Raw genomic sequence first — 26,472 nt, forward strand, 5'->3', positions numbered from 1 at the left:
TTTGGGTACAGTTCTTTGTATCATCAATATAGCCAAAAACATTAATTTGTACTAGTGTTAACGATTTGCCTTGATCTCCATCCTAGGACAAATGTATCATAAAGGAAAATCTCAAAAAGAGGGGATAGTGTAGCCCAACGGAGTGATTCATTAATGGTACCCAGAGGTGAAGAAAGATACACTTGCCTTGCCCCAACCCCTAGCCCATGATTTCCCAGCTAACTTCATCTCAGTTGCCTATGGGTCAGTACCTGACTCCATGAGGCCCATCGTGGTTTCTCCTTACACCAACCTAGGTGCAAAGTTCCACAATTTTGCCAATTTCTGCAGAAAAATCATTAAAGCACAGATATCATAGTCTCTCTCTCTCTCTCTTTTTTTTTTTTTTGAGAAGGAGTCTTGCTCTGTCGCCCAGGCTGGAGTGCAGTGGCATGATCTTGGCTCACTGTAGCCTCTGCCTCCTGGATTCAAGTGATTTCTCCTGTCTCAGCCTCCTGAGTAGCTGGGATTACAGGCATATGCCACCACCCCTGGCTAATTTTTTGTATTTTTAGTAGAGATAGGGTTTCACCATGTTGGCCAGGCTGGTCTTGAACCCCTGACCTCAAGTGATCCACCAGCCTCGGCCTCCCAAATTGCTGGAGGAGTGAGCCACCACTCCTGGCTTATCATAGTCTTTATAGACTGGAGATTTGAGGGAGTGTGGGAAGGGGCTGATGTCACTTACAGTCTTGCTGGTTCCACAGCTCTCTGTAGGGAAGATCTGTGCTATTCTGTCCCTTCCAGACCTTCTTCTCCCAACACATGACCCTCCCCACTGCAGCCCTGGAGAACTGTGGTCTTGGCCCCTTCCTTCTGTCCTGATCCTTCAGCTTCTTCCCAGCCACTCCATCCCCAACCATGTGAATTCTGGGCAAGACAAGCTTTCATCATCCTGCTTGTGTCTTTCTCCTCCCCAGGTTGAGAAGCCAGACTGTATGGAACGCTTGCAGCTGCAAAGGAGACTGAGTTGTCGGACATTCCACTGGTTTCTGGCTAATGTCTACCCTGAGCTGTACCCATCTGAACCCAGGCCCAGGTTCTCTGGAAAGGCAAGGCATGACCCAGGGAAGATGGGGAGGGAGAGGGAAGCTTCCCAAGACAACAACTAGATGTTCAGCTGTTCCATGTCCCTGGTCAACCATTCACAGTTTAGCAGGGCCTCAGAGGCCTTGGGTCCATCCTGTGCCTCCATGCCAGTCTGAAGAAGGTGGCTGGTTTTGCTCCATTACCCACTCCAAAGCAACTCCTTCAAGAGACCTGTCCCTTAGGGTCAGTGGCTTCAGCTTGACCACACCCATTGTTGTGGCCTGAACAATGTACCTTGGGCTACACTCCAGAGAATACAGCAAAGGAATGGTGCCTGACCGAGGGTGCCTGACCGAGGGTGGAATTTGGAATTCACTCCTGTGTGGAGTGAATCCCACGTGTCCACTTTCAGCTCCACAACACTGGACTTGGGCTCTGTGCAGACTGCCAAGCAGAAGGGAACCTCCTGGACTGTCCCATGGTGTTGGCTCCTTGCAGTGACAGCCGGCAGCAACAGGTGGGTAGTCAGACTTCTCAGGATGAATCATAGCCCAAGAAGACTTGAAAGTGGGTGACATTTTTCTGGGATGCCCCCTACTTCCCTTTGAGATATCTTCTTTCTGTGGTCCCATGTCCCTGGACTGCCATGGTCCCTCACTGTAATGACCCATCACAGCTCTCCTCACCTCACCTCCATCTGTAAGCACAGACATAGGCCATTGTTAGAAAATAAAAGCATCTTAGTTAAAGGGAAATGGAGAGGCTGTTTGGCCAAACTTTTCATTTGACAGATGAGAAAACTGAGGCTTAGGGTCTAGTGACTGACCTAAGAAAGATCAGAAAACTGAGCCCAGGGATTGCAAACTCAGAAGCCTTCAAGGTTCAGGCAGGGTTCAATTGTCCAAGGACTGAAGGAGGTAATCATATCAAGATAAGGATCTAGAGGCAGCAGGGTCATTCCAGTCTCCAGCACCATTTGGTCATTAGGAAGGTCTCCTTATATCTTAGGAGTAATACTTCTCTTCAAAATTTTCATCATGGAGTAACTGCCCAAAGTGGTAGAAATCCTCCACCGACGGTAGCTGTGGGCTGGTAGGTCCACTTCTTTTCACAACTGGATGACAACCTAGAAAGCCTAGCTTGTCCCCAAGTCTCTCTCTTCTCAGGCTGTGATAGGGACTTTTAAGTTATCACACCCCAAAGGCCCCTAATAAAAACAAACATCAAAGTATAATTTCCTGGAGATAGTCACTGGATGAGAATCAAACATCCTGGGGGCAAAAGACAGCATCTCTCTGAGGGTCTGTGGTCCAGCCCTGCACGGAAGGCTGGCTGAGGCTGGGCTTGTCAGCGTAGGCCCCGGGTTTCTGGGGGCAGGCTGTAGGCCTATAGAACATGTGGGAGGGAGATGCTCAGGATCCATCTGGCCTCCTTTGGCTCTGCCCTTTACCAATCTTCTAGGACATACTGATAGGCAATCACACCTGGCACAAGGGATACAGACATCAACATCAAGTGCGGAGTGAGGAAACCACATGGTAGGGTGAAATTTGTTCTAGCTTTGCGGTCAGGCATAGCTTGGTTTGAATCTGAGCTCCCTCATTTTCTAGCTGTGTGATCCTGGCAGGCTTCTTTAAATCTTGGTTTCCTCACCTGCAGTTAAGAATAATGCAGCCTCTACAGAGATTATTTTGGGTTGAAAAAGAAGAATAAAAAAAATAAAGAAACAAAGGAATAATACAGCCTCCTTCATGCAAAAGGAATATTAGCTCTTTCTTGTTCTTTTTTTTTTTTTTTAATAGTAAGGACTTTAGGATCCTGCAATATTGTAAACTAGATAAGATGAAAGCCCTTCCCTATAAACACCTAGATAAGATATGCTGGATAAAAAAATATGAAACACCCTTTTTCTTGAATAAATGAGTTTGCAAGAAAGAAAGGGAAACCTCTAGGGGTCAAAAAACAAGAGGCAACTGAAAGTAGAGGAATTGGACATGGGTGAAGCTGCCCTACCAAGTATGAGGGGATGGTTACTGCCAGCCTCAGGAATCTACAGCTGTTGGCTCCATGCAAGGCAAAAGTGATGAGAGCCCGCCTTAGCCCATGAGAGGTGAGAAGTCAGAAATGAAACTCCCATAGCAAGCCAGCTTTGACCTTCAAAGGGTAACCTGTTCTTGAAAAGTTTGACTAGAAATATCCACCCCCTGCCACAGGAAAATGGCAAGAAACTTGTCCCTACAGGGGCTTTGAGTAGGAAACAAATTACTCTCCCCTGAGAATTTTTAACCACAAGCTTGCATCTAATATGGGCTTAGGTTCACATGTGTACTAATTGTGAAGTTTGGGAATCCTCAAACAGGACAGGCTATCTAATTGCAGGGCCCAGTGCAAGATGACAATGTAGTCTTTAATTTGACAATTATTAAGAATTTCAAGACAGTGACAGCAGAGCATTAAATCAACTTTATTAAACCAAGAGTATTAAACCCATCTAAGCATGAGGCCCCATGTGACTGCACAGGTCACATGCCCATGAAGCTGATCCTGTCTGTAAGCCACAAAATTAATGTAAAAATAAGTTCAAGCTGCATCTGACAGAAACGAACAGAAAATAGTCTTTCTAGGACATGCCTTCCAATTAATGTTCACAAGATCCTCACAGTTAAAGCCCCTCTCAAAGTTGTGCACAATCCAACACTACAAAACACTGGAGGAAACAATAACCATGAGTGAGAGCCAGCAGATACAATAAACTGCAGGAAAATTAGTTTCAGGAGCAGGTCAGGGCTCTCCAGAAAGACATCAACCTGGGCTTCAGAGAGGTTCCTCATCTGTGCTTTCAACAGTATACTAACCAAACACACAGCACTTTTTATGGCCTCACCTATGATACAGTAAACAAAGTAACAGAGAAACATGCCAGAGTGTGTAAATATGAATGTGAGAGCAGCTGGAATATGGGGACTTCAGAGGCTACAACTAGTCTAGCAGCATGTTTTTGGACTTGACCATGAGGTGTGATCTTGCTGACCCCAATAGAATCTGAAGATTGCCCCTAGACCTCAGCTGTATAGTGGGTTCTTCTTACCTCCTCTACAGCTTTGGAGAGGATCTCTTTCTAGCTGCGCTAACAACCATTGCTTCTGTCACAGTACCTGCAGCACACCAGCAGGAAGGAGATTCACTTTGGCAGGCCACAGCACCTGTGCTTCGCTGTCAGGGAGGAGCAGGTGATTCTTCAGAACTGCACGGAGGAAGGCTTGGCCATCCACCAGCAGCACTGGGACTTCCAGGAGGTGAGTGATCTGTTCAGAAAGAGCCTGGTAGTGCTGCTGGTCAGAAGGAACTGCTGGTTGGCACTGCATTCTGGGCTATTCGAAGAGGTCAGGTATTATGGACCTTTGCCTCTGCTTTTGAACTTAGTGGCTGGGCAGTAAAGCCTCAGTGGGAGGAAAAGGCAACCCAGCAGCAAAGTTGGGCCACTGGCATCTTCATGTGTAATGATTTGCCAGGTCTCTGTGTAGCTCCGATGCTGGTCATTGCAGAGAGAGGGATCCACCTCTTTTTGAAGTGTATTGGCTCAGTTCACAAGTAGGATGGTGAGGCATGTTACAAGGAGCATTCAGCCACCTTGGTGGTGTGGTTTTAGGAGCAATTCAAAGTCCCTCCACCCACTAAGAAACTTTAGATATAGATGTAGATGTAAATATATGGATACCACTTTCTTCCTTTAATGCAAATTCCACTGTAAGTATTTCATCATTTTCATAAAATTTTGACCCCTATTATCCTGGGGGAAAGAAACTATAGATCCTTTCCAGAAGTTAGGGAGGAAATAGGAGGAATGTCAGTACTTAGGGAGAGTGGGCAGGTCCCATATGACAGAATCAGGATCAGAAGATGACAATAGCAACACGGTGTCCATACACAGCTTTTTCTCCACTTCAAATTCTTCCTGAAATGAGTTGGGGTATTAACATACAAACAAATAAATACACATCTTTTAAAATTTTCTTTTCTTCAACTTCTGCTGGGGAATAAAAAGGATAAAATGACTAAGCAGAATCCTGTGCATTGATACTCCTAAAGCAGGCTGTGAAAGAAGAAAATCGTATGATAGAAAACTTAAGCTAAATTCACAATAAGCACTTGAGAACAAAGCACTTGGGGCTTTGGTGACCAACTGAAGGCAGGACTCAACGGGCCCACACATGCTCAAAGAAGTCTTTTTTTTTGAGACAGAGTCTCATTCTGTTACCCAGGCTGGAGTGCAGCGATGCGATCCTGGCTCACTGCAGCCTCTGCCTCCCAGGTTCAAGCGATTCTTGTGCCTCAGCCTCCTGAATAGCTAGGATTGCAGGTGTGAGCCACTGCGCCTGGCTACTTTTTATATTTTTAGTAGAGACAGGGTTTTGCCATGTTGTCCAGGTTGGTCTCGAACTCCTGACGTCAGGTGATCCACCCGCCTCGGCCTCACAAAGTGCTGGGATTACAGGTGTGAGCCACTGTGCCTGGCCTCAAAGAAGTTTTATAAGGCAAGTTAAGGTCCTTTCTAAATGATCATAAAGGATTTTTCTAAGCAAGTCCTATGAATAAGATACACTTTAGAAACAGCATTTAAAAATAACAAGTAAAAGATTAGGGAGTAAGATATACCCAGCATATTTCAGACATTCATAAATAATACTTTTAAAAGTCATTATCATTCAGCCAGCAAAAGGAATGAGGTACTATTCATGCTGGCACTGCTTACAATAGCCAAGAAGTGAAAGCAACCCAGGTGTCCATCATGGATGAAGAGAGAACAAAATGTGGCATACACATATTATTCAGCCTTAAAAAGGAAGAAAATCCCATCACCTGCTACAACATGGGCATATCTTGAGGACATTATGCTGGCAAAATAAACCCGTCACAAAAGAACAAAAACTACGATTCCATTTACATGAGATATCTAAAGCAGTCAAATTAATAGAAACAGAAAGTAAAACAGTGGTTACCAGGGGCAGGTAGAGGAGGAGAAAAAGGGAATTTGTTTATTAATGGTTATAGAGTTCCAGTTTTACAAGATGAAAAAGTTCTGGATATCTGTTTCACAACAATGTGAATATACTTAACACTACTGTATTAGGCCATTCTTTTTTTTCTTTTTAAGATGGAGTTTCGCTCTTGTTGCCCAGGCTAGAGTGCAATGGCAGGATCTCGGCTCACTGCAAACTCCGCCTCCCAGATTCAAGTGATTCTCCTGCCTCAGCCTCCCGCGTAGCTGCGATTAGAGGTGCCTGCCACTACACCCAGCTAATTTTGTATTTTTAGTAGAGACAGGGTTTCACCATGTTGGCCAGGCTGGTCTCGAACTCCTGACATTGGGTGATCTGCCCGCCTCGGCTTCCCAGAGTGCTGGGATTACAAGTGTGAGCCACTGCACCAGGCCTGTCAGGCCATTCTTGCATTGCTATAAAGAAATACTAGAGACTGGGTAATTTATAAGAAAAGAGGTTCATTGGCTCATGGTTCTGCAGGCTGTATAGGAAGCATAGTGGCATCTGCTTCTAGGGAGGCCTCAGAGAGCTTTTACTCATGGCAGAAGATGAAGTGGGAGCAGGCATATCACATGGTGAAAGCAGGAACAAGAGAAAGAGAGTGGGGGAGGGGGTGCCACACACTTTTAAATGACCAGATCCTCAAGAACTCACTATCATGAAGACAGCACCAAGCCATAAGGGATCTGTCCCCGTGATCCAAACATCCCCCACCAAGCCTCACCTCCAGCGCTGGGAATTACAATTCAACATGAGAGTTAGGTGGGGACCAACATCCAAACTACATCAACTACTAAACTTTACACTTAAAAATGCCTCAGATGGTAAAAGTTTTGCTATGTGTTTTTATCACAATTTTTTTAAAAAAAGAGGCCAGGCGCAATGGCTCATGCCTGTAATCCCAGCACTTTGGGAGGCCGAGGCAGGCAGATCATGAGGTCAGGAGTTCGAGACCAGCCTGGCCAATACGGTGAAACCCCGTTTGTACTAAAAATACAAAAACTAGCCAGGTGTGGTGGTGCGCACCTGTAGTCCCAGCTACTCGGGAGGATGAGGCAGGAGAATCACTTGAACCCAGGAGGCAGAGGTTGCAGTGAGCCAAGATCGTGCCACTGCACTCCAGCCTGGGTGACAGAGAGAGACTCTGTCTCAAAGTAAATAAATAAATAAAATAAAAATAAAAAAAGAAAAAGTTTTGTGGTACAGCATGGATGTACCTTAAAAATATTACACACAGTGCCAAACACTTTGAGAGGCCAAGGTAGGCAGATCACTTGAGGTCAGGAGTTTGAGACCAGCCTGGCCAATATGGTGAAAACACATCTCTACTAAAAATACAAAAAATTAGTCAGGCATGATGGCATGTGCCTGTAATCCCAGCTAAACGGGAGGCTGCGGTAGGAGAATCGCTTGAACCTGGGAGATGGAGGTTGCAATGAGCCGAGATCACACCTCTGTACTCCCGCCTGGGTAACAGAGCAAGACTCCATCTTGGAAAAAAAAATTACACAAAGTGAAAGAAGCTGGTTACAAAAGGCCACATTTATATAGTACCATTTGTATGAAATGTCCAGAATAGGGAAATCCATAAATATAGAAAGTAGATTAATGATTAGTTGCTGGGAGGAGGGAGGAGTGGGGAGTGACTGCTGATGGGTAGTGGGTTTCTTTTTACAGTGATGAAAATATTCTGGAATTAGATAGGAATGAAGGTTGCACAACTTTGTGAATATACTAAAACCTACCAAGTTGTGTACTTTAAAGGGGTAGTATTATGATCTCTATACTAGTTTGTTCTCACACTGCTATAAAGACATACCTGAGACTGGGTAATTTATGAAGAAAAGAGGCGTAATTGACTCACAATTCTAAAGGCTGTACAGGAAGCATGGCTGAGGAGGCCTCAGGAAACTTACAATCATGGCAGAAGGCTAAGAGGAAGCAAGCCCCGTCCTCACATGGCGGAGCAGGGGGAGAGAGAGTGAAGGAGGAGGTGCTACACACTTCCAAACAACCGGTTCGTGTGAGAACTCTATCAAGAGAACAGCAAGGGGGAAGTCTGCCCCCATGATTCAGTCACCTCCCACCAGGCCCCTCTTCCAACACTGCGAATTACAATTCAGTGTGAGATTTGGGTGGGCACATAGAACCAAACCATATCAATCTCAAAAACGAATAAATGAAGGATGAATACATAAATAGGCATTTTCAGCATTGCTGGTTAAGGTTGTTTAACTTTTCATAAGGAAATTAACTTTTTCTTGAAAAGGAGAAGGTTGGATTTAATATTAAATCTGGTGATTTTGAGCAGGGCATAGCCATGGTCTTCTGAACATGGCTGGTTTAGGCCTTCAGTATATCCTAGAGGTCTTACTACTACAGCCTGGTAACAACAGTGCCCAACTGCAGGATTAACAGATGGTAAAGTGGATTAAATCATTTTGAAAGCAGAAATTTACAACTACAGTGATAACAATGAATGTCACAAATATAGCATAAAGACTGAACATGCTCTGGGAATTATAGTAACCAGAACTTTCTAAGAAATGATGCAATTACACAACCACAATAAAGATAATTGGATTAGTTACCCCTAAGGTTTTGAGTGACATCCAAATTTTAGGGCTACCTAATTTATATTTTATGTTAATCAAAATACCACAATTCCTTTCTAGGCCAGTTCTCACCATCTGTTATTCTCTTAATGATTAGCACAAATCTTAAAAATATTCTCTTTTGCTGACTGATTGTGGGGGACTGGTTTTCTTTTCTTTTTCTTTTCTCCTTTTAGAATGGGATGATTGTCCACATTCTTTCTGGGAAATGCATGGAAGCTGTGGTGCAAGAAAGCAATAAAGATTTGTACCTGCGTCCGTGTGATGGAAAAGCCCGCCAGCAGTGGCGATTTGACGAGGTCAGTGCTGTGGATGAACGATGAATGTCAGTGTCAGAGGAAAAGAGAATTTTGGCCATCACAGTTCAGCTCCAAGTGAACTTAAAGAGCTTATATATTTCATGAAGCTGATCCTTTTGTGTTTGTGCTCCTGGTGTTAGGAGAGAAAAAAGCTCCGTGAAAGAATATAGGAAGTTTCTCCTTTTCACACCTTATTTCATTGTCTGCTGGATGCTTTAAAAAAAAAAAAAAAGGCCGGGCGCGGTGGCTCAAGCCTGTAATCCCAGCACTTTGGGAGGCCGAGACGGGCGGATCACGAGGTCAGGAGATCGAGACCATCCTGGTTAACACGGTGAAACCCCGTCTCTACTAAAAATATAAAAACTAGCCGGGCGAGGTGACGAGCGCCTGTAGTCCCAGCTACTCGGGAGGCTGAGGCAGGAGAATGGCATAAACCCGGGAGGTGGAGCTTGCAGTGAGCTGAGATCTGGCCACTGCACTCCAGTCCGGGCGACAGAGCGAGACTCCGCCTCAAAAAAAAAAAAAAAAAAAAAAAAGTTGATCCATTAAACTGTTGTCTTCATCACTGGGAAATGACTATTACATAGTACAGAAGATTCTTTGTTTTTCTCTGCTGAGCACTTAACAATTGCTTTCTCTCTGGCCTGGACATTCTCTGGCAGCACCTCCAGGATACATAAATCCAATGGATCAATTTATTTGTCTTCAAATGGCCTTAACTTGGATTGTCTGTTTGGCTAACCATGGAGATTAAAGAGTGAAGCAGATGTATTGGTCTGATATTCCAAAAACTCTGAATTGGGTTTATTAGCACAAATGTTGTCTTCATTTGTTGAGCCATATCTCAGAGGAAGGAAAGGAAGCTGCAGAGAGGAGGTTTAGGATTGGAGAGAAGATGCGAGAGCACTTTGTCCCAATTCTCCCGCTCAACCCAGCAGCTGAAAGGCATCAAGAGACCTGGGAAAAGACATTTTCATGTTAATGAGAATTTCCCCCATTATGGAGAATTTCTTTCCTACTGAGAATCTACTTCTATCCCCCCTGCCCTAGCTCTTCTCTAACTTGGTTAACCATAACCATAACCAGATTCCCTTGCAATCAATTTTTCTTTGGTCGTTGGTGTTGGAAGTATCAGCACAATTTGAGCATTCCCGTTAGCAAAGGTGTTCACAGTTGAGAAACTCTCCTGCCGGGCGCGGTGGCGCATGCCTGTAATTCCAGCACTTTGGGAGGCCGGGGTGGGCGGATCACCTGAGTCAGGGTTCGAGACCAACCTCGTCAACATGGCAAAACCTTGTTTTTACTAAAAATACAAAAATTAGCCGGGCATGGTGGTGCACACCTGTAATCCCAGCTACTTGGGAGGCTGAGGCAGGAGAATCGCTTGAACCCAGGAGGCAGAGGTTGCAGTGAGCTGAGATCATGCCACTGCACTCCAACCTGGGTGACAGAATGAGGCTCCGTCTCAAAAAAGAAAAAGAGAAACTCTCCTGATGCCCTGTTACAGGGTTTGCACTGACTGGAGCAGAAACAGCAACCTTTCTAAAAAAGCAAACCTCCCTGGGAGGAAAATGCCAGAGCCTGAGCCAAAATTCTTATGATAGGTAACATTTGGGTGTTAATGTCCATGAGAGCGGACAGGGCCACCTCTGAGCCTATATAACTGTCTGGAACCCCCAAATATGTCCACAGGTTGAATGTCCATGAGTATGGGAAGAACACGGCTCATCTGGAGCACAGCTGAGACTAGTAAGAGCTAAATGACTTTCCTTGCTATGACTTGGCTTACCTAGTTCAGCCATAAGAGTTGCCGAATGGGATGGGTTCTGCTATTTAATAAACACCATTCATATTCATTTTTCCCCAGATGGAGTTACCTACCTTTCCATATGGTCAGCTTAGAAATCTTCCCCTAAAGATGCTAATCTCCTTTGGGCTGTCTCAGAACACAGTATCCTTCAAATAAGAAAAACTGGGCAGGAAGAGCAGTGTTTCCAAACAATACCTATCATAACTGCGTATTCATTGTCTACCTGCTTAGTCAAGGATTCACTGCATTTCTCCTTCCTCAGAGCACACTCTGGACCTGTGCTGTCTAATATGGTAGCCACTAACCAAATGTGGCCATTTTAATGTAAATCCATTAAAATCAAAGAAAATTTAAAACTCAGTTCCTCAACTGGACTGGCCACATTTCAAATGCTCACTACCCACCCATGGCTAGGGTCTACTATGTTGACGAGCACGGATACAGAACATTTCATCATCACAAACAGTTCTAGGTAGATTCATTATCCCGTCTAGAGAAGAGACTTTAGCCACTATCTTCTTACTTCAGACTCATCTATATTTAAAACAAATTTCCCTAAATCCTGAGACTGAGACAGAGCTAAAAATTCTCAGATGGCAGCCATGTAAAGGGTATTAGTGATTGAAGAAAAAAAATTTTTAAAGACTTCTGTTTTTCAAATGAACTTTATTATTGGCATCGTGGGTCTTTGAAGTTGCTGGGATAAATTAATATAATTAAATAAAAGGCTGAATTCAATTGTGTAAGTTGTATTTGGTGGTAATTAACAAAAGGACCCAGATGGCTTATTGCCTAATTGGTTGAACAAAGCAAGAATGTGATGTTTCTTGCTTCCTTAACCAGCTCCATGATTTATTACTTTATTACAGAAGTGGCTGTCAACTCAGTCCCTGGCTGGTACTTACAGACCCTTAATTTAAATAAAACAGATGCCACCATTTAGTTCTAAAAGGACCTTCTCCTTTAGTGTAACCAAGTGTTCAAATTCTCTTCTTCTCTATGAACTCAGCATTCATTTTATCCATAATGGTCAATTTAAAAGTAGAGAAACTTGTCAGTGGAGAGATCTGATTCCCAAGAGATTGGTTTCACTTGTCTACCTGAATTTTGTGATTGGATTTTGTTGTTTGTTTTTCAAGATTGAATTTTGTTACCACCCCCACCAAGTTCATCATCATTATTAACTATCCCACTGGGGAGAACAGAGAGAAGTGTCCAGCCAGCAGTCTAGAGTCCCACACTCTTTATGCTGTATTACAACAGTAAGAGCAGATATCCTCCCTTGAGGGGGCCTGACCTGTTTCCTCTTTGGTCTCAATGCCATAGATCCCACTGGAAAATTCAGAATTCCAAATAACATAGACATGGTGATTGAAAAGTCCTCAGTGACAATAATGATGGCACCACTGCAGCAGAACTTGACATTTTAGAGGTCAGGTTATTGTGCTTATTGTGAGGGAGTTCTATTTTTCTACTGAAAGGCTATGAAAAAGCCAGTTGGACACCAAGTGATCTGTGACCAGTCACCAAATTTGGACAAACAAAATGCAAACAAGTTGCATTTTTAAAAAGCATTAAAAAAAAAACAACCAGGATAGTGTACATAATATGTAGAGTTGTGCAAACATTGTGCAAAACATTGATACGGGCTGCCTTGCTGGGCACAACTCTACTTATTATGTAAACTATTTATGTTGTTCTTTAGAAGTTCTTAAAGTGCAAATTGTCTGTGATCACTTTCGGGCAAAGCCCAAAGCACCTACAAGTCCTGCCCCGATTATTCAAATACCTTGATTTGGGCATATTTCAAATGATATATCAAGCACAATAACCAAGGAGGTGCTATTTTCAGGATTCTAGACCCCTCTATCATTCCTGTACTAATAATAGTCCCTCCATTGGATAAAGAAAATGTGGCACATATACACCATGGAATACTATGCAGCCATAAAAAAGAATGAGTTCATGTCTTTGCAGGGACATGGATGAAGCTGGAAACCATCATTCTCAGCAAACTAACACAGGAACAGAAAACCAAACATCACATGTTCTCACTCATAAGTGGGAATTGGACAATGAGAACACATGGACATAGGGAGGGGAACATCACACCGGGGACTGTCGAGGGGTGGGGGGCAAGGGAAGGGAGAGCATTAGGACAAATACCTAAGGCATGCGGGGCTTAAAACCTAGATAACAGGTTGATGCGTTGATAGGTGCAGCAAACGACCATGGCACATATATTCCTATGTAACAAACTTGTATGTTCTGCACATGTATTCCAGAACTTAAAGTAAAATAAATAATAATAATAATAGTCCCTCCAATCTCAAATCTTCTTTCCAGTTTCAACTCCTTCTTACATGAAATGTGCCCTTTGGATATGGCAGTGTGTCCTAAGCATTGTTTTAATATTATGAGGATCTTTGCTGGAGTAGTAGTTCTTTCCACGGGTATGGGATGTTTGTATTATTTTTTTATCACTGAAGGCTCTACATAATACCAATACACTAAGTTACCACCACACATAAACAGCTTGCCTGACCTCAGGTGATCCACCCACTCAGCCTCCCAAAGTGCTAGGATTACAGGCGTGAGCCACGATGCCCAGCCAGGATAATGTATCTTGTTCAATGTAATAACAACCATTGTTAATTCATTTTCCTCTTTTCCCTCAGCATTCTTCCTCTTTCCCATTCTGTCCACTGGTTCTGCTTTTTTGATCAGGAAAGTTTTTTAACCTTTTTTTGTTGTTCTTGCTATTTGTGTGCATGTTGTCCCTTCCTCACTTTCTTTATCTTGCCCCAACTTCCCTCTACTTCTCATCTTTGAGCAAACCTGCTTTTCTAGCACCAGGTTCTTGTGGTAATTTTTATTTCACTCTTACTTTTCCTCTATCTGGGCCTCCATGTCCTTTCACCACCAGTTTCAACTGACCAATCTTGATGGAGCGAACAGCATCAGTTTCTCCAAAGGATTTTTAGAACACTGAGCAAATAAATTAATAGCTCAGATTTTCAGCTCTTCTCAGTGGCAGCTCTTTTCCTCAGGGAATCCATAGTGTAGGGGTACAGAGATGCCATTTAATATGGATTTGGAATAATAGGGATACTGGGAGTGCTGTCAATACTGATGGGAATATGGTCCTCATCTTGAGGAGGCAGCTGGAGCTCTGGCAGGCAGATCACCCCTATACAGTGGATTTTCATAGAGGCAACTATAGGGGACTCCCTGGAGATGGGCCAGGACTTGTGGCCTCTGAAAATAGCCACATCTAATAGCCAAATGTGAAATTAGGTGACTGGAAAACAAATCCTGCCAAAGCCCAAGATTTGATTGTCTTAATCCTTAAGTCCTACAGTAAAGTTAAAGCATGCATAACTAAGAAAGAGATACCAAATTTATCCTCCAACACCAGAGGCTATAGTAGTGCCATTGAGTGTTCTGGCCCCACCCACATCCCTCTGGTCTTATAGCTTCAGCTTTCTTGGAAAAAGATTCCAACTGTCAGTTATCTGTATTTCTTCACATGGTTTTTTTGTTTGTTTGCTTTTTGTTTTGTTTTCCCCAAAGCCAAAGAAGACTGCTTTATGATGTAGGGAAGGCCAGAAAAGCCTTGGAAGTCACATTCCCCAAAAGCAGTCCTTGACTGATGACTGACAGGAGTTGGTGTATAAATACCTCAGCTCCCTCACCTCTCTCATAGGATAGCTCTGAGGTGCACATTCTACACCATTCCCCAGAGTTTACCATGGGATTAAGCTCTAGTCACCCACAGTGGTATCTGGCTTGATAATGCATCTTTAACTGGCTACATTCCCTTCTCCACTTCCTTACTAGTGCTTCATGGGCTCATCTTCCAAGTAAACCACTTGCACACAAATCCTTGTCTCAATGTTCCCTAATGGGGAAACCCACCCAAACATACATGACTTGTCCTACCAAAAGCGTGCATCTGTAAGAATTATCTTACTTATCACAGTTTAGTCTTTGTTTCACCAGTCATCTCAACGCATGCACAAGATAACCCCATTCCCCTGAGTTGAACCTATCCTACAAACTGCAAGGCCAGATTATGGCTTCTAGGCAGCTGTGCCCAAGAGAAAGAGTCTGGGGGACTTGGTCCTTATCCCAATCTTTTTTTTTTTTTTTTTGAGACGGAGTCTCGCTCTGTCACCCAGGCTGGAGTGCACTGGTGCTATCTCAGCTCACTGCAAGCTCCATCTCCTGGGTTCACGCCATTCTCCTGGCTCAGCCTCCCAAGTAGCTGGGACTACAGGCATCCGCCACTACGCCTGGCTAATTTTTTTGTATTTTTAGTAGAGACAGGGTTTCACCATGTTAGCCAGGATGGCCTTGATCTCCTGACCTCATGATCTGCTTGCCTTGGCCTCCCAAAGTGCTGGGATTACAGGAGTGAGCCACCGCGCCTGGCCGGTCCTTATCCCAATCTTATTATAACATTAGACATCCTTCCTCCCTGGGGAAAAGTGAATATGGAATGGAGAGAGGCCATGAGTGTTCCACTAATTGATGCCCCTTCTTGAAGAAACCTGAAGCCTGATGAAACAAGGTTCCTCCAGCCTCACAAAAAATGTTCCACCTCATATATTTCAGTTATTTTCCTATAACTGATACATACCAGTGTTACAGGATATAGAAGTACACCATAGAAGTTAGGAGTGAAGTGCATGATTGCTCTCCATGATAAAGCGAGGGAGATTCAGATATGAGTATTGAGGAAGAGATGGGTTCAAATAATATGATAAAGACATAAAGAGTGAGATGATCAAGAAGGTATCTCTAATGAGGGCAGGAGTGACTTGCCAGAGGAATTTTAGGATTAGGTGTCTAGTCCTAAATATAAAGTTATTTGCCTATTTCCATCACCCCAGACTTTTAGCTAAGACTTCCGTAATGACTTGCATAGTATGTTGGGGATGAAAATCAAGGAACAGGGATGAATTCCCTGGACAGGACAGAGAGGAAAAGAGCAGCCTTGCCGGGTGGGATAGATACCAGTAAGACTAGGCATTCAGGTCAGGTGTGGTGGCTCATGCCTGTAATCCCAGCACTTTGGGAGGCCGAGGCAGGCAGATCACTTGAGGTCAGGAGTTCGAGACCAGACTGGCCAAAATGGTGAAACCCCATCTCTACCAAAAATACAAAAATTAGCTGGGCATGGTGATGGGTGCCTGTAATCCCATCTACTTGGGAGGCTGAGGCAGAAGAATCACTTGAACCCAGGAGGCGGAGGTTGGAGTGAGCTGAGATTGCACCATTGCACTCCAGCCTCGGCAACAAAACAAGACTCTGTTTCAAAAAAAAACTTTCAAAAGCAAACTTTTTCTGTAGAGGGCTAGACAGGAAATATTTTTGACTTTGCAGACTCTGTTAACTTTGTTAACTATTTGACTCTGTCATTGTAGTACAAAAGGAGTCATGGACAATAATCAACAAATGACCATGGCTGTATTCTGATAAAACTTTATTTACAAAAACACGTCGTTGGCCAGATTTGGCCAACAGTCATAGTTTGCCACCCCCTGGAGATAAATTACAGATTCTTTAAAAGTAAACAGAGAAATATTACCAAAGAAATAGCGAATGAGCTTTAAAAATATAAAAGTGTTTCTCTGTTATAAATAACAGAACAGCAAAAAAATAACAAAAAAAGAGGGAAACAGTGTATAGCAGATGTACTCATTATGAGCAGACTCCAGTCCTTTATTTTATTTTATTTTATTTCTTTTTTATTTCTTTTTTTTTTTGAAACGGAGTCTGGCGCTGTCGCCCGGGCTAGAGCGCAGTGGCCGGATCTCAGCTCACTGCAAGCTCCGCCTCCTGGGTTTACGTCATTCTCCCGCCTCAGCCTCCTGAGTAGCTGGGACTACAGGCGCCCGCCACCTCAACCGGCTAGTTTTTTGTATTTTTTTAGTAGAGACGGGGTTTCACCGTGTTAGCCAGGATGGTCTCAATCTCCTGACTTCGTGATCCGCCCGTCTTGGCCTCCCAAAGTGCTGGGATTACAGGCTTGAGCCACCGCGCCCGGCCCGACTCCAGTCCTTTTTAGAAAAAAGTAGGAATAAGCAAATTATTTTTAAAAATCAAATAATAAAACATTGACACTGTAGCCCACAGTCTTCTTTCTTTGGGGGACATAAAGATTCCAGGGGTCTTCACTGTTAACAGAGGTTGAGCAAACGAGCTTTCTTAATGAGTCCAGGGCTGCAATGAGAATACAAACATGGAAGGGAGGGCTGCTCAGAAGCACAGAATAACTCTCAGTATCTTAGCCAAGCCAAAGAGATTAAACTGTGCCAAGAGATACAGTTTAACACTCTAGTTTTTATCTTACTGTGGTGAAGACATTCACAAAGGGCAAAACACACGCTCCCCCTAACGCACAAATCTTTTGTGTTTGGGATGTAAGGACAATCAGACACAAGCTCTGATTGTCCAAAAGCAATAACCTCTGGTTATTTATATGAACTCTGATCTCTGGCATTCAATTTAGCCAGACTTCAAAACACAAATGGTAGAAGTCAAACCAAGGAAAGGGACTTCCAAAAGCAAGCCTTGAGGCCAGGGCTATACCAGGCCAACAAACCTCACTCCTTGTGCTCCGAAGCCAATACGAGCTCATAAAACCTGTTTAACAGCCAAGTCCAGGGTGCCTCCTGCCTGTTACCATCTATGCTTGGGGCAGTCCAGCTAATCATGCCCCTTCACATGTCAGTGTTGGCATATCCAAGGCTGGTTCCAGATAAAACAAACGGCCTGAGGCACCTCCCCTTCCTCAAACTCATGGACAGTTCCAAGCTCTCCAGCCCTATGTCTACTTTGCATTCTGTTGCTCTACTGGTCATGCTGCTGACCCCAGCTATTATCGTCTAGTGAGCCTTCACCATGCACAAGGGACAGGCAGCTGTACAGATCTGAGTACACAGGTGGAAGCCACAATTGAGGCCTATTGACTTTTATCTTGGAGATAAAGTCCTGTTCCCCCACCACTCCCTGATGTGGGTCACATGAAAAGGAATGTAACTCTTTGAGAATCTCCAGTCAACTCTTTGAGCATATCCTTGACCACTCTGCATGGGAGGCTCTGGCACATGACTCTAGGTAGTGGGTTGGTTTGTCTGATGATGGAGCCACCACTGTCTCCTTGACGTTCCCGTTCCGTGCCCCTGGCTATAATATCCCCTCGCAGACTGGTTTAGGCAATGCCCCCACCGCCCAGCTTGTCAGGTATTCAGGACCCTCTACCTACCTATCTGCCACCTCCTCACCTAATTTCTCTATCCAGATGACACTAGCCTTGCAGGTGGGATCCAGATGGACATGTGATATGTGTTGCTTTAAGATGGCTCTTTTCCCCACACTGTTATTCAGTACGGTTCTGCAGAATTATCTTCCAGACTAAGTTATAGGCTTCTTTTAGCAAAGAGCCATGGTCCACACTTCCTTAGTTTCCTCTTAGCAGTTACCATGGAGTTGGATGCTTGACTTCATGGGTTCAACTATAGAGGAGAAAAAACCAGGAGTTAGGATATAGAAAAATGACATTTCAAGAGTTGGGAGAAAAATCAGCTAGAGAAAAACGTGGACATCATTAGACAGTAATATCTCCGTGAGCAAACATATGCATTCACTGCCAGAAATCATAGTAATAACAACCACCGTAAGTGCTAATGCTGAGCTAGCTTACTAGCACGTACTATTACTATGATAATAGTAATAACAACATTACTATTGTTAGTACTATGTACTATCACTATTGCAATGTTGTTACAATATTAACAACATTAATATTAATATTGTTGTTAATATTGTAACAACATTGTAATAGTTGTTGTACCCACATTATTTTTTCTTATAATCACAATAGGTCAATGATGTAAGTACTACTATTATCTCCATTTTATATTATCTCATTTTATAGTTGAAGGGTGAGATTTCCACAGGCAGAGTAATTTTCCTAAGGCTATGCAACTTTCCAAGTGATGGACCTAGATCACAAACCCAGGTTCATTTGGTTCCAAGGCCTTCACATTTAACTTCCACAGTTGATTGCCTCCCAGTATTTGTGAGTAAAGGAAACAAAACAGTGACTGTCCAAATGGAAATGGGTAAAAATAAGGGTGAGGTTGTTTTAGGACCTGCCAAAATTAGGTGCATTGGTTTGGATGAGTTCACGTACAAGGAGCAGAATAACCAACTCCCAGGGACTTAAGAAATAAAGAACTTCCGTCATCTCACATGCCTAGTTGAGGACAGGCAGTTCCATGCCTGGTATAATGGCTTACAGACATCTGTGATCCAGGCTCTTTTTAAACTTCCACTCACCATTCCTGTTGGCTTTTGATCCTGGTTTCTATCTCTTTATCGGCACAAGATGGTCACCACAACACCAAACATTACATCCTGGCCCCAGAATCCCAAACAGGATGGAGAGGGCGGCAGAAGCAAGTTCTCCTCATTAATAACGTCTTTCTCTTTACTGAGAAAGATCTTGCCCAGAAGCCCCCCAGCAGACCTCCCCATCTGTGTCACTGGCTAGAGTCCTAGCAGCAAGCGTGGTGGGGACAGTGGCTAGTAAAGTACCTCGGCAAAGGCTGGGCACATTGCCACCCAGAACCTCACAAAGGTTCTGCGAGCCAAGAAGTGGGAGGTTGGCGGATGGATGGCCAGGGACAGTGCCTGCATTTTGAGATGCCTCCTCTCTCAGGCAAGATTGGGCTCGGCTTCATTTTTTATTGTCATGGGATGAAAATTGCAGGACACTGAGACAGAGACCTATAAAATCCTGTGCTCACAATTCCTGGATATTATCCATTCAGCTCCTGCCCTCTGCCCAAGTAGGAACCTTCAATGCCCCAGAACCAGCTCCATGTACTCAGTTTGGGATATGAGGAAAGTGCCTGCCATCTGGAACTCAGTCACTGCTGTCATAATTGGTCAAACACTCTGGGAAGCAATGGTGTTCTGATCTCTTTTATTGCACAGCTTCCAACAAAGTTTGTGGCCCAAGTATGACAACCAATAGAACTCTTTCACTTTATTCTTGTCTCTTGAGAGTCTGGTTTTCTACTTGCTTTCTAAAAGAAACATAAAAGGCAAGTAAGCATGGCATGTAAAAGTGAAGGGGGTGGGCTTCCCATGGGATATATGATGATTTTCTTACTTTGTTGCAAACATATGATATAGGAAGTTGCGTGAGAATCTTGCTTAAAACAATAGTGACAACCCTTTAACCCCATCTGCTTCCCGTTAATGGGAAAAGCCATTACATGGTAGTGTCAAGAGGCCTCTGGATTTTCTCAAGGCTTTATCATAAGGCAGATGCTTAAGACAAAAATCTCCAACCCTTTGGTTCTAACCCTCTCCTTCTTAGTCCATTCAGAAAGCACAAAAGGTAACAGCATCTAGCCGATACTCACGAGGGCTAGGTTGGTAAAGCGAAAACCTCTGTGTGCTGTGACAAATGTCACTGGCTGTGCTTTAGGTGGTTTGCAAAGCACAAAGTTAAGTTTCTGGATGATATGTTCACAATTAACAAACCAGATCATTATGCCCTTTCCAGAGTGAATTCTAGTTCTTAGGATTACTTTGCAGATTTAAAAACAATAAATATTTATTAAATATCCATTATTTACCAAGGTCACACCTCTAGGGCCTTGTCCCAAGTGTTTTCTGAACCACTGGCTTGGATGACTTGATGAGTCACTCATGAATCAGAAAATTGCAAAATATCATCTTCACTGAAGTTTACATCAGCACAGACTCAGATAGAGTTGAATATGTACTCCCTGGTTTCTGGGAAGGCAGAGATATTTCAAAAATAATTCCAGGAAGGCAATCGAGTGCTCCTTTTGATGCATTTGCCAAGTGGGACACAAAATAGACCTATATTTGTAAATAACAATCTTTTTCAAATATTGTCATGGGGATATGCCCAGCATATAGTGATCCTTAAAATATGTATTGTGAAGTAATAATCCACCTATATTCCGGTAATTTCCGAGTGTTTCTTCAGCCTTGACTCTACCCATGAACCTCAGATTCACACACTCAAGCACCTTCGATCTACACTAGAGCCCGAGTGATCAACCTAAAGCACTCTCCTTCCGTAATCTCTTCTGTGACTCCCCGTTACCTTCAGAGTAATGCCCCACCTCCCCAGCACAGCCTGAGTACAAGTTCCTCCCTGACCCTGCCTCACCCTCTGGACTCACCTGCCGCTATTTGCCCCATCTCTGAACACCAAAGTTTCTGTAGTTCTCAATACAACACCCTTTTGCTTGTCTCTGCTCTAGCCATGCTCTGTTCCCTTTGCACAGAAGGCCCTTTCCTCCTTTTATCAGTTTCTTACCTATCATGCATGACTCAGTTTATGCATCATGTCTCTGGAGGGTCTTCCTCAAACCCCCGGGGTGAGTTAATTACCCCTCTTCTGGGGCACTGCATATGTAGCTCTGTCTTAACATGGACCACGTTGCGTTAAAATTATCAAAAACATGTTTCCTCCACTAGAGTTTAAACAAATTTTGCTTAGCTGTTTGCCCAGAGTCCCTAGCATAGTATCTGACTCTTGATAGGCACATAATACATGCTTGTTGAACTTCAACTAAAGTGGTCACAACATCTTTCTTTTGTGCCTAGAAACAAGCAGAATTAAAGTGGAAAAGAAAAAAATTACAGAGCTAAAATTTAGACACTTCAGAGGTCTTACTTGAGGTCAAATTTTAGAGGACTTTGTCCTGATCACTTTTTGGATGACTTTATACTGTCTGCATGTGGCTGTAACAATTCCAGACTGCCACTACACTGTTCCAGTTATCTTTTGCTGCATAACAAACTACCCCTAAACTTAGTGGCTTAAAACAGCAACTTTTTTTCTTTTTTTTCTTTTTGAGATGGAGTCTCATTCTGTTGCCCAGGCTGGAGTGCAATGGTGCAATCTCGGCTTACTGCAATCTCTGCCTCCTGGGTTCAAGCGATTCTGCTGACTCAGCCTCCCAAGTAGCTAGGATTACAGGCACCTGCCACCATGCCTGGCTAATTTTTGTATTTTTGTAGAGATGGGGTTTCACCATGTTGGCCAGGCTGGTCTTGAACTCCTGACCTCAGGTGAGCCACCCACCTTGGCCTCTCAAAGTGCTGGGATTACAGCCGTGAGCCACCGTGCTCACGGCTGTTCTTTTCTGGAGGGTACAAAAGAGCTTCTCACACGGCAGGGGCGGCTGGCGGGCTGGACTCAGCTGGGCCCTCCCTTCTCCATATAATCTCAAGACTTCTCTCTGTCATCTCTGCGGCAGCTATCTTACACAGTGGTTGAACGTCTCCAGCGACCAACAGGGAACCCGCCCCTCTTCTTAAAGGCCAGACCCGGGACTGACATGACATCTCTTCCAGCATACTCCTTTGCTCAAAGCAATCACAGGCCAGCCCAGGCTGAGGGAGGAGGGGAAGTAGACTCCACCTATCAAAGGGACAAGTAGCAAAACTGTGCAGCTCTCCTTAAGCCACCATATGCCCACAGGCCCGTGACTGAGCCTAAGTCTATGCCCCAGAACCCCCAGCAAAGCTCTACTGTTTACTCGGACTGAACTGACTTACAGAATGTGCCTGCCCCTGAACTAATCTCTGTGGCCAGGAGCTTGGGAAATCTTGATTAGAGCTGGAGGTGGAAACAATTCTGGGCAATATTATGGTTAAGAAACTCTGTAGGGGCTGAGCATGGTAGCTCACGCCTGTAATCCCAGCACTTTACGAGGCCAAGGCAGGCAGATCTCTTGAGCCCAGGAATTCGAGATCAGCCTGGGCAACATGGCAAAAACTACAAAAAATAAAAATAAAATACCTGGGCATTGTAGCACATGCCTATAGTCCCAGCTACTTAGGAGGCCTTGGCAAGAAGATCACTTGAGGCTGGGAGGTTGTGGCTGCAGTGAACTGTGATTGTGCCGCTGCACTCCAGCTTGGGTGACGGAGAGAGACGCTGTCTCAAAAAAGAAAAGAAAATTCTGTAAGAAGGAGGTGGTGGTAGGGATTGCTGGGGAGGTGTCTTAGTTTAGGGTAATGTAACTGCAGAACCTGAGCAAGGCCTTGGATGCAGGTGATTTATTTGGGAGGTAATCCCAGGAAGCAGGAGTGAGAGAGAGGGAAGAGTAAGATAGGGAGGGAAGAAAAGTCAATGTGAGGGTGCTATGAGGAAGGGGGTTTGATTCTTTCTACTCTGAGATGCCCACAGAACATGTTCCAGAACTATTTACCTAAAGAACTGCAGACTGAGACATTTTCCCACAAGTTCTCATCCCTTACTGGTTGAAGGTTATACCCGAGGCCATTCACTCCCTGCAGTACACTTCGTAGGCTGCAGTTACAAGAGCAGAACAGGCTCCCAAGGCGTTAGAGAAGGCCCCAAGGCAGAAATGTGGAGAGGATGGGGCCTGACCTGGATGTCGTGCAAGATGAATCTGAGCCCCCACGGAAGTTCAACCACAGCTGGGGCTGATTTCCAAGGAGGCCCAAGGATGTAACACTGGACACCAAAACATCCGCCATAAGAGCCAACCAACAAAGGTTCCCTCAGGTCAGAGCCCAGCTCGCCTTGCCAAATGGCTCCCAGGGATCACTTCCGCAGCTGATGCAGTGGGCGCCCAGGAAGCACCTCCTTCCTGTGCAGAGGACTGGCACTGGCTGGCTTCCCTTGGGGCTATGCCCACCCGCCAGCACCACCAGGAACATACCTCTGGGTGATCAAAGTTAGGTTTATTGGCAGTTGTTGCAGCAAGGAAGACCACCCACACGAGGAACCATGGGTGTCTCGGTAGGATGGTGTCCAGAGGAGCTTCTCAGGAGGTCAGGGCTTGGGTTAGGTGATTTGGGGAAGATTGGGAAGCATGGTCTTGCTCGGGAGCTGTCAGAAAGTGGGATAATTTTATAATTGGGCGGCCTAACAATTTGTATCTAGGAGGTTGTGGGAAGAACAGAGCAGGCTGGAGCTGTACTTGATAAACACCCCTCATATGTGCCAGGAGAAGGAGCTATTTGGTCATTTTCATAGTTTGCTGGGTGTTCTTGTTTCAGTGTGGTGGTGTTGTCTCACTCTGCCACCGCCACAGAATGACCTTGTCTGATGTTGGTGTTCTGTGAAATTGTGTATGTTAAGTAAGGAGGGGACTCCAGCCAGACCTGGGGGTTGGTGACTTTTTCTTTCTCAGGTCTCACAAGACAGGCTCAGCACCCTCAGGAGAGTGGCAGGCACCCATGGTAATACAGCTGCGTGGCTCAAAGCAACAATCAAGACAGAAGAACAGGCACCAATCGATAAGCCACTTCTATCTCCTAAAGCTCTTTTGAAGTCTGGCAGAGACATTTGAGTGGTTTCTCTCCACCTCCTCAGCGACTCACAGTGTGATGTTCATGGTTGAACCTGAGTGATGCCAGCAGCAAGGAAACTGACAGGTCTCGCCAATCCATTTCCTGTCATTCACTTGAGGGTGACAAAGCATGATGGTGACAGCTCAGATAACATTCCTGGCCACAAAATCCTTAGACTAAATGGAGCCTGGCTGCCAGGAAGGAGAGGAACAGGCATTCCAGATGCAGACTCTGCTACTGTGTGCAGCCACACAGGAGAGCTTTGAACAGGACTCTGAGCCTGGAGAGCAGCAGGATTTGTGTACCACTGCTACACTGATCAATGCCAATAGTTAGCCCAGGCTGGAGGATGGGCCAGGCATCCTAACACCATTGGGCAAATCAAAGGTTTAAGGAAGTCAGCACAGTTGGGGTATACAGTAGAGAAAGCTACATGTTTTGAAGAATGTGCATACTTCTTGAGTCCCCCCAAATCAGCCTCACCGTCAGCACTTAGACAGTGCAAAGTTGAATGAGAACCTCATTAGAACTTCTGGAAGCTCATCTCTTTCTTACCAGACCCATGCTTAAGACTGGAGTCCTGGCAGAGGCTAATATTCCACATATGAGCCAGAGACAACCTCATCTATGCCAGGGGCATGTCACCCAAACTGAGGTCATATAATTTAAAACATAACTCCAAAGTTCAGTAAGCTATGGTGGAGATACCTCTGGTGCCTGTATCACATGTCCTCAGGCCTCCTCTGCTTTCCAGCACAGCTGCTGAACAGTTCTGTGCAGCCTCAGATTCCCTGAGCCCTGTGCTAAGCATCTTCTGCATTATGCACCAGGGTTTTCTCTGAAGGCAGAGTTACTCAAACATCCAGGGAGCAAGCACCCTGGCTTGCTAGGACAGTTAACACTCCCAGGACAACTGCCAGTCACTGAGGGGACAGGAGCCAGTAGATGGATGCCTGGCCTTTGTCTTTCAGGTGGATAATTGTAGAAATCATCCTGTAAATTTGTTAAGAGGGTCAACAGAATCAAGGGGCAACTTTAACGTGTCCGTATATTGGCCCCACCTTCTGCCCCATCTCACGTCCTCACTCCCACACTCCTGTTTCCCATGAACCACCTGCATCCAGTCCTTGTCTCATGCTCTGCTTTCAGGGAAACCTGAACTAAACCATACATAGGCACAGTCTTCTTTTATAACACAGGCTTTCTAGACTAACATGGCTGATGCACATTCGGTCTCCAACTTAGGCCCTAGAACGGAAACAGGGCCCAGCCATCCAGACACCTGTGGGAATCCTGCCACAGGGCCCTTGGCTCCACTCTAGGGCTGGTCCTGCGTCCTGACATAATCAAGAAATTCCTTCCAGTTTTCTTGGCTGGGTCCTTTCTAGCAGGAACATTTTGATGGCATGTGACAGAAGCTGAAATTGAACTGGTTTAGTCCTGTAGAAGCAGGGGAGATTACTGGAAAAATACTGAAGCATCACATGAAATTGAAGGAAGCGTTCCCCAATCCATGGGGAGGGTAGGGATGCAGCTGGGCCTCAGGGGAAAAGCCATATTGCCGGCTTCTTCCACATGGAGGCCTGTGCCCCCAAACAGCTCAAGAGGCCCATATGAAAGAAGACACACGCATATGCAAATATCATAATGAGAGAGTGTTTCTGCAAGCTCCAGGGAGGAAGAAGCTTTGTGACTATTTTTTCTGTGATTAACTGGAGTGTCTAAAACAGTATCTGCAATATGGTATATGGGTAACAGACATTTGTTGAATGAATGAACAGTAGAGGGAGGAGGAGGGAAAGAGAGGAGGTGGGATGGGAAGAAGGTTTGGGGTGCGACTAAGGATGAAGCTATCTAGCCTCCAGCTTTGGATGGACCTTGCTTTTCCCAGGGATCATGGCTGGGGACATTATCCCACCTTCCTCAGCTCAGAAGCTTGCTGTGGCTCCCAGTTTCCTGTGGACAAAACCTGACCTCCTTAGTGTTACATGCAAATCCCTCACAAGTTGGCCCTTACCGCCTCCTCTTCACACACCCTCCACTTAGGGCACACTGGCCCACAGTCCAGGGCCATCCTGAGGGAACTGTCCTAAGGGTCACTGTGCCCTTCTCTGGGACAGACATACATGTTTTGAAATAGTTTTTTTTTGTTGTTATTTGTTTATTTTTGAGAGGGAGTCTCACTCTGTTGCCGGGCTGGAGTGCAGTGGTGTGATCTTGGCTCACTGCAAACCTCCGCCTCCTGGGTT

The 26,472-nt window shown here is 44.7% G+C and overlaps 1 protein-coding gene and 1 long non-coding RNA gene across 3 annotated transcripts in view; one reads left to right on the plus strand and one right to left on the minus strand.

Moving 5' to 3' along the window:
- GALNT15 (polypeptide N-acetylgalactosaminyltransferase 15) overlaps positions 1-25,169 on the plus strand; it is a 67,222-nt gene extending 42,053 nt beyond the window's left edge. For both annotated transcript variants that reach the window (XM_033212738.1, XM_033212739.1), the window contains 5 exons: positions 960-1,091; positions 1,481-1,585; positions 4,221-4,364; positions 8,902-9,024; positions 24,064-25,169. In XM_033212738.1, coding sequence (XP_033068629.1) covers positions 960-1,091; positions 1,481-1,585; positions 4,221-4,364; positions 8,902-9,024; positions 24,064-24,222 — 663 coding nt within the window. In that variant the 3' untranslated portion in view covers positions 24,223-25,169. The remainder of the gene's footprint in view (positions 1-959; positions 1,092-1,480; positions 1,586-4,220; positions 4,365-8,901; positions 9,025-24,063) is intronic.
- LOC117084212 lies at positions 3,517-9,251 on the minus strand. The gene is made up of 2 exons (XR_004437350.1): positions 8,977-9,251; positions 3,517-5,023 (listed from the first exon to the last, which is right to left on the minus strand). It is a non-coding gene; the product is annotated as an uncharacterized LOC117084212 (long non-coding RNA).
- Positions 25,170-26,472: the final 1,303 nt, after the last annotated feature.

This window comes from Trachypithecus francoisi, unplaced genomic scaffold, assembly GCF_009764315.1.
Source record: "Trachypithecus francoisi isolate TF-2019V2 unplaced genomic scaffold, Tfra_2.0 Lachesis_group0, whole genome shotgun sequence".
Lineage (NCBI taxonomy): Eukaryota > Metazoa > Chordata > Mammalia > Primates > Cercopithecidae > Trachypithecus > Trachypithecus francoisi.